This window comes from Eriocheir sinensis, chromosome 35, assembly GCF_024679095.1.
Source record: "Eriocheir sinensis breed Jianghai 21 chromosome 35, ASM2467909v1, whole genome shotgun sequence".
Classification (NCBI taxonomy): Eukaryota; Metazoa; Arthropoda; class Malacostraca; order Decapoda; family Varunidae; genus Eriocheir; species Eriocheir sinensis.
In genome coordinates this window covers 13,464,343-13,483,728 of record NC_066543.1, presented here as the reverse complement: position 1 = coordinate 13,483,728, position 19,386 = coordinate 13,464,343, and the positions used below count along the sequence as shown (strand labels likewise).

General features: G+C 41.4%; 2 protein-coding genes across 3 annotated transcripts in view; both read right to left on the bottom strand.

Moving 5' to 3' along the window:
• The window catches only part of LOC127007439 (basic phospholipase A2 PA-12A-like), a 64,433-nt gene extending 62,831 nt beyond the window's left edge, over nt 1-1,602 (bottom strand). For both annotated transcript variants that reach the window (XM_050878453.1, XM_050878454.1), the window contains exon 1: nt 1,091-1,602. In XM_050878453.1, coding sequence (XP_050734410.1) covers nt 1,091-1,151 — 61 coding nt within the window. In that variant the 5' untranslated portion in view covers nt 1,152-1,602. The remainder of the gene's footprint in view (nt 1-1,090) is intronic.
• A 5,579-nt stretch (nt 1,603-7,181) lies between these two features.
• LOC127007438 (smoothened homolog) lies at nt 7,182-19,138 on the bottom strand. Its single transcript, XM_050878452.1, has 15 exons — nt 18,547-19,138; nt 17,794-18,031; nt 16,254-16,379; nt 15,424-15,546; nt 14,727-14,828; nt 13,801-14,010; nt 13,329-13,501; nt 12,919-13,037; nt 12,435-12,662; nt 11,886-12,087; nt 11,451-11,636; nt 10,114-10,253; nt 9,492-9,651; nt 8,881-9,118; nt 7,182-8,647 (listed from the first exon to the last, which is right to left on the bottom strand). The coding sequence occupies exons 2-15, from the start codon at nt 18,025-18,027 to the stop codon at nt 7,820-7,822; spliced, it is 3,069 nt and encodes a 1,022-aa protein (XP_050734409.1). The 5' UTR covers nt 18,028-18,031; nt 18,547-19,138; the 3' UTR covers nt 7,182-7,819.
• Nucleotides 19,139-19,386: the final 248 nt, after the last annotated feature.

Below are 19,386 nucleotides of genomic sequence, written 5' to 3'. Positions count from 1 at the left end.
TTTACTTGTGGTTTCATTGGCGCCGACTGTTACCCCCACGAGCAGTCTTACTTCACGCTCGGCCCCGCCCCGCCGTGGAACCATGTGTCAGCCGCGGCCCGCGAGCTAACCATGCTGCTGTTACAAGAGCTGCACCGAATTCCTGACACCATAAATAAAATCGTTCACAGTTTCGATAGCAATAACAAAGATGATGCAACTATCATCTCTGTTGTGTCACAAGAGCTGATCCGAATTGTGGAGACCCAAAACTACGAGGGCTGCCCGAGACACAACACGCCCTTCACCTTGCACGTGGCCAAGGCTGTCCCGAAGTCAGGACGCATCTACTTACCTCATTGCGGTGAAAACAGGAACACAGAGAAAATCTGATCGCAGGGGAGAATTAGAGACGGGAGTATGAATGAGTGAATGGAAAGAGTTGATAAACGAATGACTGAGTGAATGAGTGACAGTGAGCGACCTATTTGATTCTGAGAAAGGTATATATGGAAGAGGGTAGATGAAAGGAGAGGTTAAAAAAAGGGGCTCCATAAAACTGCTGAAGGAGGAAATTGTATTTATGAGCACACACACACACACACACACACACACACACACACACACACACACACACACACAGATAAATTAAAGTTCTGAACAGGTTTTGACAATAATCCGCACGACCACCGTCACCGCAAAGCATGACCACCACCACCTCCTTACAGATGATCGCCTTCATAGCAGTGTCACACAAAGAGTAGCGAAGGACTCTTGCTAAAACTATACAACCTCTGCCTCCTGATCCAAAATGGAATAACAGAGGAAGAAACATTACCAATTTCTAATTACGAGACGAAATAATGAATGTCGGATTTCTAACAGTAGCGTAGGTCTGTTAATACCTCTTTTCGGTACGTTACTGATTGACTCGTGGCACTACATACAAGAAAATAGAAAAAAAATTCAACCCAGGACAACCGAGTAGCCTAAATGAGAAGCTGGGAAGGATGGGGAACATGTGTATAATGATTGTCAAAACGTCACCCTTTCCATCTTGCTCCCGGGACAATGCAATATGCAAAAGTACCCATGCAAAGGGGCAGCTCACCTGGCACTGCAGGAGGTATGAAGGCGACGCAGGCGGCGATGACGAAGGTGACGTGCTTCATGGTGCGTGGGCAGGGGACGTGCCTGGTCCAGGAAAACTGATGACTTATCCTCAACCGTTTAATCCTCCGTTACATATACTTATGAAATTAGTCTCAGATGTTCTGTCGGTTAGGCCGCATTTGTCACCACGGAGGGAGGGGCACAGGTGCATTGATGACTTGCTTGTTATTTTCTTCTTTATTTATTGTTTGTAGGGTTCTAAAATTACGTTTAATAATGACCCCAAGGAGTTAATCGTGTTATCATCAAAATCTCTCTCCCAGGAGCACGCAAGTTCCCACTGATGTGTTAGAGCGTTCACAGGTCGGTGGTAAGAGTTCCCCTCATCGCCAGGAGGCCGCGCTAACAACACACTCCCGACCACGTGTGTGCGGGAGGCGAGGCGACCCAGCAACCTTCTACAACGGAGCGCGAGTTGCGACTGACTAACCTACTAGCAACCTCCCCTCCCGTACCTCTGTTGTCATCTCCCGCCGCCTCATGTTGATGCATACGACTCCGATCCCCCCCCTTCCTCCCCTTGGGCCCCTTCCCCACATCGTTTGACGATGAACAGCTCGTTTATATCCCAAAGACCCGCCTTCACAGCTGACTCACTGAGCGGCAGGTAAGGTTCAGATGAGGCGTAATCCCCTCATCATGTTCCGTTACGTTGTCTGTGTCGACCGTTATGCAATGTTTAATCTTGGTGTGAAACATTGTAACCAACTGCTAACAAGTCATAACCAGTATGAGGGGAGCCATTGAAGTTTTACTAGAATCAGTTGAAAGATATAATTTCACTCATACCATATCAGATTGACCTTTAAGTGCGGCACGCATTGCCATACCATCCTCGAATCCCCAAGGAAGCTCCATCACCTTGGCGTTGATTGTGTGTGGAAACAAAGTGGGCGGCGCAGCGCGTGGCCCCGTCAAGGGCCCGGATTCATCAATCTTACCAACCACGCCTCCGGTATCTCTCACATTTACCGGAGCGCTACCAGAGCTGCGGCATCTTTCAAACACGGCATTCATCAACGGTATGGTAACGCTCCGGTAACTCGCACCATAGCAACGATTGGTTGGGCTGGATAGCCAATCACGTGCGACCTTTGATGCTGTATTTCAGCTTTCACGTGTCGTTTGTTTACTAATACACAGATTTCAAAATCAAGACATGTGTATTGTACAGGCGTAAATATTGCCTTAAAACAAATAATTAGCGTGGTGATCCCTCAATTAGATGCGTTTTTTACGAATGAATGCACGTTACTTGTATATTTATTCTTGAAATAAAAATATACTCGCTTATGTAGCCTAGCAATATTCTGAACATTTTTGTATGTTACCTTCATAGTTTTCCGTCGCCAGCTGCGTGCCTCGCTATCACAAGATTGGGTATTATTCTAATGTTTGCCCATACTCACCCCTCGCAACCAAAATTGGCTAGGGGGTCATTGTCATCATGCCTCACTGGTGCAGCCAAGCAATGGGTGTGGGTGTGGGAAGTTGTGGCTGCTGAGGTGAATGGCGTGATCGAGTGGCTTCGTGAGTAGTGTGGAGGAGGTCAGAGCAAAATTTTACGACATTAAACTCCACAGCAAGAATATTGGAGACTTGAGACGGGAGGTGACTGTCACAGACAGAACATTATTCCCTCTGCAGTGTTTTAACAAGTAGGGAAAAGTCATGTGGGTGGACAGTTCCACAGACTTACATACTATAGAGTGCGGCCTGCAAGTGAAGCCGGCCTGAGGCCGTGCACGGGTCTGCCCAGTTCATCCCAAACCGACGACTTCACACACCTCACTCCCACCCCGTTTCCTGACCCCAACATTCATTTTTGAGAAAAATGGAGACCACCATCATCTTCCTGAGAAAATTCTGCATCACACTAGCATAAAATTGTAACAATTATGTGTAAATACACATACGAAAATCAAAGTTAAATGAATAGGGAGTACACATTTTCTTGCATTTATTTATCTTCAACTCCTTCGTACTCAGCTGGTTTTCGTCACATCGCTTCTATAAGCCCAGATCCTAAATCTGCATGCTTTTCTGCTTCTGATGGTGTAGGACACGTTACGAGGTAAAAAATGCATAGGCTCAAAATCGCCTCCGAACATGAGCCGCGGCAGTATCTACCCACTTACCACGCCTGCGGTAACTCAGTTACGGGTGCTCGGAGCCGCGGTAACTTTTGGCCTTACCACGGCTCCGGTAAGTGGTTGATGAATGCCGATTTACCGGGTGGGCGGAGATACCGCGAGACTTACCAAACAGAGGTCCGGTAAATGGTTTGATGAATCCCGCCCAAGGCTGGCACCTGACCTGACTACTGACTATTGCTCCGTGCTCACCTGCAGGCCAGGGAAAGGTGAGCTAAGTCTTCCTAACCTCTGATCGCAGTCACCGTAGTCACCGTGGTAAGCAAATAAACGAAGCTGGAGACGACATAACAGAGGGCCACAGTACTTGAAGCCTTCACACGACACCCACAAGCAGGAGCGCCGCCATTGTAATATAATTAACACATCCTGAGCTATATTTTTTTCTTTTTGTCAGTTATAAGACAGAATAAGCCTGCTGCTTGCTGCTTATAGTTCTGTTTCTCCTCATATCTTTGTTTATACTCCTGAGTTATCTGAATTTTCCTTCACTTTGCTAACAAAGCCATTCAGTTGGTCATCATTCTCATTCTATGTAGTAGCCTATGTAAAAATCTACACGTATTCTGCGTATGCTAAATTTATATACAATGATTCCGGCCTTTTGGCAACCTATAAACCGTGAATGTGTGAACCCAGCATTATACACCACACTGCAGACCGTTGTGGCGGCCCCTCACGGTCCACAGGCGACAAACAGACAGCACGAATAATAACACGATTACGCAGTCCGCCGCAGCGCTTCCATTTGACCGTCTATGGCCTGCCAAGGGCGTTGTGGCACTCATTAATTAATGCATGCATGTCATTATTATTATTTTAATTATTATTATTATCATCATCATTATCATCATCATTATTAAATTGTTTTATTTGTAAAGTCGTCTCCTCCAGGAACTAAAGGTGGGCAGCCAGCACCTTTTTCAACTGTGATTACTGATTACTTTAGGGAAATTAATCATTAAGTAATAAAATACCTTTTCGATTGCTTAATTATTTTGATTTTAACTCGCCATTATTCAGACAAATTAAACACTAATATTGATTTGAGAGAATCTTTGAGTTATGACTGTTCTCAGGAGTGAGTGTATGTGTATTTCATACGTCCAGTTTTTATGTAGCTACCGTTATTATTCCAACTAACGCCACTTAGCCTTTTGTTTTCCTTTGGCGTTACAATCTGTTCTCCATTCCTTTGCTGAGTGTTGGCACTTTCTCCCTCCCCGTCCCAAGGATAAAGCCTTGCTCTGTACTCCATCCCGCCACTAATGAACCGTATTGGCTATACAGGCAGCGCCACACGTGGCCATTCAGTGAACTGTCAAAGCAGTACTTTCCATAGAACTTAAATTATGTATTAGAGTGCGTCTGAGGCTGCCTCCAGGCTACAGGGCCTTGGTGCCGCCACCGCTCTAAGCCAACGACTGCATACCCTTTACTCCTACCTAATTTCCTGACTCTACTATTTGACATGGAGAAAAACTGAAATCGGCTAGGAGTGAAGTGTGTGCAATCATCGGCTTGGGGGGACGGCGGCATCATGGCCGTGCATCCCTGAGACATCCTCAAACGCACTCTAGTCTAGAACTTGAACTCTATGGAAAATTCAGCTTGGAGTTGAGTCACTCAACTCCAAGCCAATACGCTCCATTCAGGCAGCCCCTCCCCTTGATTCTCATCAAAATGCCTCTGCTAGCCAAATAAGCTAGCACATTGCCTACCTATAAATCAACTGATACACTGCACATCGAGTAGGCCTACACACACACACACACACACACACACACACACATACACACACACACACAGTTACACACACTTTGATGCCGGTGTCTAAGTATATATATATATATATATATATATATATATATATATATAGATATAGATATAGATATAGATATAGATATAGATATATATAGATATATATAGATATATATATAGATATATATATATATATATATATATATAGATATAGATATAGATATAGATATAGATAGATAGATAGATAGATAGATAGATATAGACTTAGGCCGGTGTGACATCAAATCTCATCCCTCCTTCATAGTCCATCCCATCCTGAATACATGCACAGGGTGGGTGAATTTCGACACGGTACAGTGTCTTTTGTCGACTGCTTGTCGGGATCTGTCCCACCCAAGTTTATTTATATTATTATAAAAGCAAATGATGACATATGTATGTATATAACTAAGATATCAACAATCACTCTTCTTTTTCTTCTTGAGACCTGTTCCGCTTTGCATCGCTTTGTAGGTCCTCCTTGGTACTTCTTTACACTTAGATACTTCACTTAGTTACTCTGTGAAAGTAAAGATTGGGTTCCGCGATGCGCAGTTCAGGTTGGGATGGACAGGGATGAGATTTGACACCACACCGCGCTCAGTAGGAGCTATTTTCTCCTCTTTACCTGATACCAACTGCCCCGAGATATTGAACAACGATGCATCCAATAACTGTCAAGTTATAATTTCAAGAAAACAGGCAACTGCACCCAACTTCTGGATTTACCTGAGAAAATAATTTATGTGGTGCTCGTCCTCCTGCCTCCCACCCTCGGCCAGCTACCGCCCGTGTGTGCGGCGCCGCGTGGAGAGGCGCGCAAACCAAGGAAATCATTCAGAACATGTACTTTTCTTCCACATTTCTCCAGGAATAACCTTCTGGCAACTAAAATAATAAAATAATAAAAAGAATCCCGTACTTCACACCAAACTCTCTTTTATCCACTCCCACCCTTAAACCCTGCCAGCCAGTTTTCTTTCTGTCAGGCTGAAAGCCATTCAAACTTTTCCCACTCACCTTGCCAGCCAATTAGTCTCCTTTCTGTCATGCTGAAAGCCATTCAAACTCTTCCCACTCACCCTGCCAGACACTGAGTCTCCCTCCTGTTATGCTAAAAGCTATTCAAACTCTTCCCTCTCACCCTGCCAGACATTGAGTCTCCCTTCTGTTATGCTGAAAGCCATTCAAACTCTTCCCTCTCACCCTGCCAGACACTGAGTCTCCCTTCTGTTATGCTGAGACATTCAAACTATTTTAATTAAGATAGTGACAACTATACACTGTTGTCCAAATCAACCCGATGATAAACACAACTCATTACACCACTCTATAGCCTACACCTTCGGCCCTCACATCTGTATGCCTCATTATCACCCATACCACCTCGTCACGGCACTACACATGCTTCTCTCCTGTGTCATTTCTCCGCATCTGTGCCTGTTGCATCTTGCTCGACGAAGCGCGCATGATCATCTATTGTTAACTATTATGGTAGAGCTTATTTGTTTCTTATCACTTCTTATCTTTGGTTTTCAATGAAACGTTCAATTCTTCCCATGTTTACATTGAGTATTGGTCAGCCTGAAATCATGTTGTAGTTGGGGAGAGAGCAAAACAATTTTCTGGAAATATATCTTACATTCTCCACACATTAATTAAAAACTTAAATCTTGTAATAGCATATCAATATGCTGCTTCATTAAAATTAAAGGATGCTAGTCTTTTAACTTATACAAGATATAATAAATTAAGCATGCAGTAAAATATCAAGAATAATTATAAAAATAGCTTGTCAAATTAATGATTAATAGAAAAAGTTTTTGGCACAGGCATCTAAGGTACAGTGTTTCTGGGCTGGCTATCCTGAGCCCTGCCTACATGCTACAAAACTATGAGATTCCCATTCCACACAACATACTTGAATCACCATCACAACATCTACACAATAAATTAGTTGATACATTCATTTACAAACACAACACATTCCGTTGTCACACACCAATAATTTAACTATAAAAAAATGCCATGGTATAAAGTATGTAAGTAATATTGAGGTAAAATAAAACTTCTAAATACAAAGCTAAGCTTTTTCATATTCCTTTGCAATACCATAGAATGCAATGAGACAAATGACAAACAAATGATCAGATGATTATATTACATTGTATGAAAATAATGATGTGAAATGTTTCCTGAGATTGCAGCTGCTGCTTGAACAAGGTTCCCTGGATCTCAGCAATGGTCCCACTCTTGTTCCAGTTTTTGTGGAGGACATCAATGTTTACAAAGCAAAGCAGAAACACATGCTACTGTTTGACTTAGCAAAGTTGTGGTTGTTTGGAGAGCTATGTGGAATATATAAGTTCAAGGCTAAGTGTCATGTTTTGGAGATGGGTAAAGCAGAGAAAGACCCACTCTGCTTCTCAAAATAAAAAGTGACTGAGTCAGCAATCAAGTAAATACTCAGAGATGATCACAGAGAAAATAAAAGCACATATTACAAAATAATATTCACAGAAGCTGCTATTGCTTGTAAATTCAAAACATAAATAAATAGGGTAAGGTATAGAGTAACTACAAAAAAATGTACTGTTTAGTATATGTAAAAAAGTATAAAAATAAGACTTACTATTTTTTTCTTTTGATATAAAGTCAGTGACTGCAAGTTTTCAGTAATGTACATCAATAGCTTAACTCCAACTATGATTCCTTCAGGGACTCTCATCAGCAATATCTAGCACTGTCATCACCTCATTAGTCTTCCCTCTGTTCTTTTTACTTTTACCTCTACTGCTTGCTTTGACAGTGGGTGGGTGTTTACTGCTGACATGATTTGAGTTGCTGATTCTGTGGTGTCCTGTCACTTTTTCATTTTTATGATTTTTTCTAGATATGATTTTACTCACAGGTGTTCCAGGTCGATCTGTGTTTTGAGTCCTTCGGCTACAAAAAGTAGTTTCATTGACTTTCTTCATATTTTCTTGGCCTTTACAGTTCAGCACTGAATTACTGTTGTCATCACCAGAAGAGTTTGACTGGTATGCATGACTGTCTGTCCCTAGTGGAATGGGAATAGCAACCTGAACAGCTTTATCCAACATGACAGGATGTACATTACCATTAGGTAATGCCGTTTGCACACCCACGCTAGTACAAGTAACCTGAACACCAGTATCAACACTAACAGGCTTACCACTGTCATGCATATGAGCAGATGAGAGCAAGCCATTTTCAAGTGTTACTGGTGTTCGTGAGTAGCTTTCTTCTTTCCTTTTGACATCAGCACTCTTTAAAATATTGTTGAGAACTGTATGACTAACTGAATCATCCCCAAAGCCATGGTTCTCATTCCCAACTTCATTTTCTGAGTCTAACGTTGTTTGTCCTGGCAGAGGGACATTAACATTCACAGACTGGGTTGACGGGGCTGAAGGAGTAGTTCTTTCTGAGCGGATTGGTTCATCTGAGCTCAAATTGAGGCGCTTCATCATATTCGTAAACAAGGTGTCTTGAGTGTTCATTGTTATTGCAGGCAAAATCTGTTGAAAAGATGAACTTGAGTAATGGGTTTTATAATAAATATAAATACAAAACCTGGAAATCCTGAAAAACATATTGATACAACAGCAATGCCTGATTGTATACAAAGAGAACTGATTCAATCAAATAAAGCCGTTATAAAAGCTTAGTAATTACCTAGAGGAGTGGCTTTGCTTCATCCTGATGTGTAATGCCTCAAACTAGGACGAGATGGCATGGTATGTTCACTTACCATGGAGCCTAGATTGCTAAGATTGCTGTCATCAGATGTATTTGAGCCTCGTCTGTCCCAGGCGTTGACTCGGCGGCCTCGTCTCAGACTAAACCAGTCCCGTCTCTTGCGCCGACCAAACCTGGCAGCTGTGTGTAGTGCTGCAAGTCTCTCAGCATCAGACACATGGAATGACATTTGGGAGTCCAAAGAATGCCTTCTAGAGCTGCGATTATTATGCCCTGATTCAATGGAGAATCTGAAAATAATAATGATAATTCTAATAAATACAAAATTCAGGCAAGAGGCTGATAAGGGTATTCAAAAGGGTAAGAGAGACCATTGATTTTGCTAAACCATACAATGAGCACTACAGGGTGTAGGATTTGGCTGGGAGAAAAGATGAAGGAAGTGACTGAGTATAAATATTTTAAGGGCAGTGTTTTAAGTATGTGTGGGAGTATGGAGGGAGGCTGCTTACTAGTGAAATATCTGCCCCAAGAATTTATATCTGTAAAGCTGCTAGACTGACATTAACCATAGTAGAATACTGGTGAGCAAAATAAAATAAAATACTGATCATTCTGCTCACTGCTCCCTGTTATAAAGATGGTAGAGATCTTTCCACTAACCTTCTGCTAATACTGTATTCAGAATCAACAGAGTTCCTCCTCAGAGCCAAAGCTGCCGGCCCCACCAGAGCTCCACGCCGGGTCATGAGGTGAGGAATGGCAGTGGCCCAGGCAGAGGATATGTCTCCAGAAGTTGCACTGTTCATGTCGAAGTTCAGCCCTGGAACATTATCAACATCATTCAAAACTCACTGTAGACATTTGGATGTAAAAATGATTACACTTATAATGAAATTACTGTTCATTAATCAAACTCTTCATCCTTTTCACTATCCTATTTCCCAGATTGAACTATGCAAAGTGAAGAGGTTTTCATGACTTATTCAAGACTGACAGACAAACAGATGGAGAGAAACCAGCCATGAAAAAAGATTTCCTACTTTTGAAACTATGCGTGTGGTTAAAATAAAAGTAAGAAGGATGCTACTCCCCCCACAACTGTGCTTCCCCACCAAAGAAAAAAAATTACATTATTGAGTTGTAGCAGGTTAAACACTGTATGTGGCAGTCATTACAATACACATACAGATCATAGTTCCTGACTCTAATGAAGTTGATGAATTCTTTGTTATCTTGTTTTTAAGAACTCAATAAGTAAAAAAAGTAAAAGAGGCAAACTTACCCAAGGGATCCTCATGCATTGAATGAAGACTTATCGAGAGCCGTCCAGCAGTGTTGAAGTCATGCCGCTTAGCAAAGGCTTGAGCTATGACCCTGTGCCTGGCAAGACGCAGAGGCTCCTCATCTGGCACTCCTGCAACTCTGAGATGGAGAAAATTACAGCTCTGATGAGCTTAGAACACTTCAGAAACAAAACAAAGACTTACACTCAACTTTTTCCTCCATATTTTGTCTCGTACTTTCCTAATGTATTCATCCTTTTAACTAAAGTACAAACACACAGTCCCATGCATTTCACTAGTCCCTTCATTCCTGTCAACCATGCTCTCTTGACCCCTTCAGTGCCTGGTCATCAGTATCTCTTCATACTCTTGGGAATGCTAAAAGTGTACCTGCTTCCCTCCCCATTCCCCAATTAAACTGACAGTGTCCAAACAATAAAGAATGATAATTCTTCTGCCACTATGAGTTCTTAACCCTTTCCTTGCGCGCAGTGTGGACGCAACTATCCCCTCAGGCACAGTCGGGCAGCCCAATTGGGGGTCTCTTTTAACCTCTGTATCTCAAAAACTATTCATCACAGCTAAAAACAAAAACACCATTGGAAAGAGGAGGTCCAGATCTATAGGAGTCGGTTATGTATGCCTCTCTTGCGAACGTACATGCACGTTCAGGGAGTGTTGAATGTTAACACTTACGTCGGTGCATGCGTGATGATCAGCCATATTGAGGGAACATTTTTTCTACAGATTCTGACAAGGGAGCATTGCCAACTGCAATATTTACAACTATTTGGTCAAAGAATCAGTCGGTGATAGGTGAAGCTATGCAAAAATGACGCTATATTGGGCAAGAACATCCACCAGTTACTCATCCGTAGATTTGCCGCGCTGGGCTGATATGATTTTCCACCAAATTTAGTGAAGAATCCACTCAATTGGCAATCCTGTGTTGTGAGAATTAGTGTTGGAACACACTCATACGCAGGAGATTTGAGTGCGGGTGGAGGTCGCAGCGGGCGTTTAGCGCCACCAGCAAATACGCCTAACGCCTGCTGCAAGCATTTAGCAATGAAAGAGTTAAGGCCAGGCATCTGAGCAGAAAAGGAGACATCCAAACAGATGGGTGGCTCATAAGTAACGCCAGAAAAATATTAAGTGTCATTCCCAAACATGACAACTATGCCTGATTACTGAACACCACTTGAGGCTTCCCCATCACACATCTGAACAGTTACAAACTCACACAGCACTGACATACAGTTTGCTACTGTCATACTGATAATGATGATGACAATGGAGATTCTTTACATAATGTTAGCCACATGATACAACAAACCTCTTTAGAAAGCGCTTCCAAGCATGAACAGTGTTAGGAGTCCAGCACCATGAAGACATTATGATTCCAGCACCAAAAAAAGCCAGCAGGTGTAGCTTGTACACATTGATGCTGGGCCGGTCCAAAATAGTGCAGACTGGGCTGCCAGCTCTGTTCTCTGCTGAAGCTGTTATGTTGGTCACACACCTGGTCATGACAAACAAGACAAAACCTAAAATTAATGCTATTAGCCTATTACAACACCTCTTCATTAAACAGACACTAATAATATCACTTCACTTCCTATAACTTGTAATTTTACTCTTTTAAAGTAAGAAAATACGACAACCACTTATCCCAGAGATGCAATATAACATGGTTCATACACTACTCATGATTTTGACGATTTTGGTGTTAATACCATAAGTTGAACCTCAAAACTCCCAAGCACCTTACATGATATAGTCTCGAAGGGCGTCATCCCAATCTGACTGGTTCATGTACTGGTAGATGTGGCAGTATATGGTGATGCCTGTGAAGGTTGCCAGGGTGACAGTGACGATGGCAAGCCGAACAATGGTTTCCACAATCTTGTTGTTGGCACTGTCACTGATGATGTTGAAACACTCCATCTTGAGGTATATCAACTTTATCATACCTGTAATATGGAAATGTGGATAAAAAATTGTTTATGAATTTTGCAGCGTCACTAATTATACATCAGTATTTCACCTCAATACGTCAAGGTCTTCGATGTGATATAGCTCTGCATCATAAATTAATATTAAGAACAGTTACATATATTTGCAAGGAAAGAATGATGAAAATCTCTTAAGTGAACAGCACTTGTTCACATACCTAATGTCATGTAAGCCTACTCCACTTACTCAAAGATTTTGCACCCCAAAAAAATCATTTAATGACATAACCTTTCCATGTAACTAAAACATTTTTCTTCATTACAGATATGAAACTAAAAAGTATTTATGGGAAAACAGTACTTACCCCTTACAAGGAAGAATCCCCCTACAATAACAACAACAATAATTGGCAGCAGAAGAAAAAAAATTCTGATGTATATAGATGATGACAAGAAACAAACTCCTGCCACAGAGTCTGCCTCCACCTGAGCCAGTGCCATGATGGTGATTGTGAGGACGAGTGGCAGTGACCAAGACAACAGGTGGAAGTAAGCAGCGCGCCTCTCCAGCTCATCTCCACATAGCCCTGCTGCTGCATTTGGAGTGATGAACTTGATAATTCAGTGCAATCAAAGGTGTTTTACAACCTCTTTTCACATTTTATAGAATCAGTATTGTTAATACAACCGAACAAATATACATGTAACATCTTTCAAAATTTGTCAGTACAAAACAAGAAACTGAAAAAAATAAGTGTTCATAAACACAAGATTTTTTAGGATGCAAAACAAGTTGTTTTCTCATTGGTTACTATTTCCACAATGTATCACACTACAGGGTGTTCTCACCATAAGACTTGAAGCTGGTGTGGAGGGAGTAAGCCAGGATGATGACCCATAAGCCCCCAGCAACCATGAAGTAGTACAGGCAAACGAAAACCACCACACACGATATATTCCCTCCAGAACTGTGTATATACAATAAACATCAGTGACTTTTGGTGGCTGAATTGAATAATTGCATTGTCCTTATTAGTATAACTGGTACATGTTGTTGCTCCTCAAAAATCAATAAAAATCAATTTCAGGGGTATGCAAACAATCTATCTATATATGTGCCACAGTGTTTCCTGAAGGGGATGGCCACAGGAGAGGCACCTCCAACTTTCCCTGTTTCAGCACTCCCTCTCAGGTAACTTATGTCCCAATATGTAGCCTGTAAACAATGCTGCTGTTGTGATATAAACACATCTGTTTACCTTGGTTCACCTTCACGTAGCGTCCCATCTGAACGACAGGTGAGGTCCTGACGAACCCCAGGATGGAACTGAACCATAAACCCAATGCTGGCAACCAGGAAGCATCCATTGATGTAGAATATGATGAGCACGGGATACTTGTTTGCTGCACGCCAGTCTATCAAATATGTTAGCTGAAAAATAAAAGACAACTTTAACAATGCTGGAAATCAACACATTGCATTCATGATAACTATTCAAAAGTTGTCAAATTGATTTGGAAAAAATTGATAAAAAATGCACCTCCTGGCAAATGGCCCCATTGTTTGACTGACTATAAAATTTTATGTCAAACATAATTTCCATTTATATACAGATTGCAAGAATTTTTAAAGGCTACATTTATGAACATCAGTAAATAAATCCATTAAAAACTCTTAAAACAAAACTAAAGCACAAATATTATTCAGTACTTCCATAATCTAAAGCTTACCACTGTGAGAGCAGAACAAGCCACACAGACTCCTCCAAGGGTGGCCATAAAACTGTGCAAGTCTTCATGTTCCTCATCAGTGAAGATTGGGTTGGCACACTGCACTCCACAGCCCTTCATTTCCTCATACCATGATGACTCTTCTTCTGTGGCCACAAGGGGAGGAGTGCATTGCCCTGTTGTGTTGAACTTTAATTCCCTTAATGTGTTCTGTAAATAAGGGAGCCCGGAGTTGTCAGTGGAATATTATACATCCTCATCATATTACAGTTTTGATGCATAACCTAAGCATTATAATACACACAATACTCATACTGTTTTAGTTGATAGATTAAAAATACATAAATATAACACCTGCAGTAAGTCTTTTAATTGAAATAGCAGCAAACTCCCACCCATTAGCATTAGCAAATAATCTTGCTGTAATAATTTTAGGGCAAATAAATTTGTCAGTTTTAATATAGTGACCCAAGAGCAATACAGAAAACTTAAGTGGTATATACAGGGCCCAAGAGAGGGGGGGGAGCTGGTATCTCAGCACCTGGGCCTGGCCTCATAGGGGGCCTGGCCGCCTGGGCATGATGTGTGTAAATTAAGATACTTAGGGGCCCGGAATTACTTGCAGCACCAGGGTCCAATGGTAGCTCTATCTGGCGCTGTGTATATAACACCTCCATGGACTGCCTGATCCTCAGATCTTTGTTTTTCATCTTTTAAAAGACTGACTTTTTTTAAATACGATTTTCCACCTTCAAAATCCTGGTAACTAGAATATTGGAACCAGTTGAATTTGGACTGACAGACATTTACTGCTATGAAGAGGAGGAGGTTCCTCTGCACAATATCTTTATTTTCTGATGGCCATAGCTCTAATTATTTTCAACTGTAAGGCTTTCAGCACATGCTCTCAAAGTAGGTAACCTTACCTTGCATTTGTGAGGATATTCCTCATGACACATGAGGAATTCTGGCCACCCTCTTTCTCTCTCTACCAGGCGGCACGGAACTCGGGTGATGACACACATCTCCTATTTGCAAAATAAAAAATCTTATGTGATTAATGGAAACATTTATAACATTAAACATACAAACTGAGAACATTCTGCAGACTGATTCAAAAATTATGTTAACTCTATAATAAGATAGAGTTTAGGTGAGGCATTGATAAGCCAAATAATTTTAATGGCAACTTTCATTGCCTATCTTTAAATAAATTTTAAAAAATGTAGATATTCTACTACCAAGGATTCTGGAAAGAATGTATTATGAATTATGGTATGCTCCCTGGTCTGAGGTCAGGGCTTACCAGTATTCCTATTTCTCAAACTCTACTGCTTAATGAAGTGTTACTTGAGTAATTAACTGCACCACGACTTTTTTCTTCCTTTGTACCTCTGCTTGCACCTTCACTGATCCCTAATATAGCCTACTAAGTTCTCCTCTGGCATGAGAATTATATAGCACACTGACCTCTGGAACACAATTAGCAGCTAAACCCAACTTAAATACCAATCAGAACTAAAATAATTACGGAGGTTTAGTGTGAAAAACATTAAAAAAACATACTTGAATGACTTCTACTGTGTACTATATATTTTGGATACCACAATCTAATAAACATACCTGTGAGGGCAATTCAACTGAACTGTTATTGCACTGCGGGAAGAAGACAGCACACAACAAAGGCTGAACAACCGCCCAGCAACGAGGAATGTTGCGCAAGGCAGACCACACCTCCAACTGCTCCTGTAAATTTTGTTAATTTTTTGAATGACAAACAACAGCATATAAAGAAATATATCAGTACTAGTAAAGCAGTTAGTGACCACAAACCCAAGACATTAACCATGGTAATATCTCTCCTTCAAAGTGGCAATAATTAAACCTTGATTAGATAATGTAGCTTGTAAGAATGGTAGCTACCTCTGATTTCCTCACATTACACCTTATTGTTTCAGGAAAGAATACTAATGTCTATATAGGATACAGCAGCAATCACAGCCAAAGAAAAAAAAAAGATTTGTGAAGGAATTTAAAAGGTAAGGCACTAATACTATAACAGGGACTCTGCTCTACTACCTTTTCCTATGTTTTCTGCCAATGATAACACAGTAACAATAGCAATACCCTACTGAGGGTAGGGTTGTATATTTTTTTTTTAAATGGTGGCACTTGTTTAGACCTGCAATATGAAGTGCTATGCACCACAGTACTGCTACAACATGTACACAACACAGAATATTTCTTTTTGTATTTTACCCACTATTTTATTGACTTAATCATTCCCCAACCTTACTTTCCTACATACAAAACTATCATCACAAAGAGCCAATCCAGTAACTTCTCTGGTTGCCAGGAGCATAATCCTTGAGGTTTTTTCATGTTTCTGTCAATAAATATGATGTATGAATGGAAGTACAAAATAATTCAACATTAAGCCAGGCAAAACTTACTCTTGCCATTCTCTGGTTTGGGAATCCTGAGAGTGCTAAGGATGTGTGTGTGTAGGGCAGTGTCACCCCCAAACAGCTACGTTCTTCAAGGGGAACGCACTCTGCTCTCTTACGACATTGATCATCCTGGAAAAAACATCGTATGAGGAAGGGGGATGATGGTGATGGTAGTGATGATGTCGAGGATGCCGGGATGGTGGTGGACGGAGGTGTGTTGGAGGAAGTACAGCAGTTCTGCTACCTGGGAGATGTGTTGGACTGTGAAGCAGGAGTGGAGAGAGCAGTGAGAGCGAGGGTAGCAGCTGCATGGGATAGATGGCGAGAAATAGCCAGTCTATTAGTGAACCGCAACATAGGATTGAAGAGCAGAGGAAGGGTTTACGAGGCCTGTGTGAGAAGCGTTCTTTTGTATGGAACAGAAACATGGGCACTGACGAACAGACTGATGGATGTTCTGTGCAGTTGTGATCGCAGGATGCTGAGATACATGGCAGGAGTGAGGTGGCAGGATGGAAGGTCAAGCAGTGAAGTGGCAGAGATGTGTGGGGTTGAGGACCTTTCTGTTAAATTGAGGCAGAGAAGACTGAGATGGTTTGGACATGTGAAAAGGGCAGAGGGGGGGCGTGTTAAATGAGGTAGAGGAGTTGAGTTGAGGGACGACAGCCAGTGGGAAGGCCTAACAAAAAGTGGAGCAGATGTGTGATGGAGGATATGAATATATTGGGAATAGAGGAATATATGGCACAAGATTGACAGATGTGGAGGAAAGTCATCGCCCGTCCAACCCCACCTTGAATGGGAAAATATGGACATTAAACGACAATAATTATGATGAATAGATTTTGCATACAATGTTCATTACTTTATGAAAGCTCAGTAATACAAATGAAAAATATTTTCACCTCAACTTCATGACTTTAAAGAATATATGTGATTTTTGCAATATATGTGAATGAGAAGTCTATCTGCAAATTAGACATTTCCTGTTAGTAGTAATTATAAATTCCATACTCACAGAATTTCTCAATGATCATTATCTCTCTAGGAATCAACTTCAAAGGGAATCACCTTACTTTAATTTACAGTTTTTTATAAAGTTCTAATGGCTCCCCATCTGTTAATGCTGCCTTGTTTAATCTCTACCTCTATACTCCATAGCTGCCAGAGACTTGCACAATGATACAGTTCCAACTTTTTCTTTTTTGGCTTGCATATTAAAACTTGGAAAAGAGGTGATGCAGAAAGAGATGAAATATACTACAAATTAGTTCCTTTGGTATGTTCATAAGTTATATATATGTGTGGGGGATGGAGCAGATGAAAAAAGAAATTTATGGTAGCATATGAAGGACGTTCAAGGATTCTATTATTCACCTACCAATGGGAAAGTTATATTTGCATATGAAGAGCACATCTATTTGTTTTACTTTTTTGGCACTCTTGATTCTTCCTGTTAGATATTCAAGTAAAGGTTATACTTACTATATAAAAAAAGGTACGTATATAAAACATTCATGAGATCAAATGATCAGAACATTACCTGATTGCCAGGATTCAACAAATGAAGATCATCAGGGGATGACTGACGAACAGGTGTAATTGGAGTGCTTTCCTCTGGGACTGCTGTGGTTTTGGTAATGTTTATTGGCAAATCAGTTGTCAAGTGGCTGGGGGGTGATGGGGAGGCTGAGACTGCAACAGATTCATCTCCAGAAAAGACAACATCCAGGCCACACAGCACCAGGATGAAGACCATTACTTTGGGTGACTCCATGGCTCTGTGGACATGTTCGTACACACAATGAGACACTCATGTTATGCAAGACTGCATCACTACTTCATTGTCACAACATTTATCAAAAGTATTCATACTTGGTCATGAAAACACCAAAAAAATACAAAATCATAATGTGTGCATAATATATATATATATATATATATATATATATATATATATATATATATATATATATATATATATATATATATATATATATTTCTTTTTTTAATTCTCAATACTAATTACTACAAAAGTGTACCTACTGAATTTGCTGTCCATCCCCATTTTAATAAGTTAATTTGATCAAGTTACCTCGATACAGCCATGCAGGAACTAGTCCCCTACATATCTAAATATATGCACATAAAAAGCAGGTGTCCCCATTCAGCAGTACTGTGCTGGGAAGGGAGAGGGAGTACATGACAGGAGACAAAGGCTCGCCACTCCACGTGTGCGAGAATCTCCGCCACCAATATAACTTCACGAACAATCTCCAGAGTTCAGGTCACTCACATTGTGGGGTGATGATGAATAAATGACGGGTTAATGACGTCCCTGCGGCTAAGCGTCAGTGAGTCACATCATCAGTGGGCAGCAGCCTGACATTTTCTGAGGTGTTCATTTCTGGAGTCCAGGTTGCAATCTTCCCAAGGTGTGAGAGAGGCCTGCAGTGCGTCAAGAGGCTGCCCGCTTCACCCAGCCTCACACGGCGGCCACGGGGGAGCAAGACACACACGTCCAGGAGAAAGGCAGCACCCCTCGCAGAACCCCTCCGCCGCGGCCAGGACCACACACATCGTCTGGCTGCGGAAGTTCGATGGCGCCGCCGCCCTCAGCCTCGACGCCCCGAGACACGCCGCGCGCCGCACACAGGACACGCATCGCCTTGGGGGCCATGCTGCACTACCTGTGGCCTAGTGGAAATGTTACTTTGAAAGGTGAGGCAAAGTAATGGTTGTTTTACTTCCCCCTCTCAATAACGAAGTCGCGGCATAGCTTTCAGATTCTTTGTTGTTTACCACCCGCATGGCATCGCGGCCATCACAGAAAACGTAAAGAGCACCGAGGCTTGGGGAGCTACTCTATTGTGCGGCCTGCCTGCTCACATTCTTTCTTTCTTTATTTTTACATCTTACATATTGTAAATGTGTACATATACGTTGATGAGCGGGCAACGGCCCGCCGCTGGGGGCTGCTCACATTCTACCCCTCCCGTTATTATTGTTTCTTATGATAACAGAGCTCTGGAAAACTTTACTTGAGTATCTTTTTTTTGATTGAATAAACATCAGGCAGTTATTATTATTTTTTTTTTAGATAATTACATGTAGGCTAATAATCCATGTGCCAGAT

Bases quoted from the DNA above. Each gene is read 5' to 3' on its own strand.
- LOC127007438 (XM_050878452.1), bottom strand. From the start codon at position 18,027: ATGGAGTCACCCAAAGTAATGGTCTTCATCCTGGTGCTGTGTGGCCTG. The intron at 15,547-16,253 runs GTAAGTTTTGCC...CAAAATTTACAG, and splicing joins CAAACCAGAGAATGGCAAGA to GAGCAGTTGGAGGTGTGGTC. The intron at 8,648-8,880 runs GTAAGTGAACAT...TCTTTTCAACAG, and splicing joins TTAGCAATCTAGGCTCCATG to ATTTTGCCTGCAATAACAAT.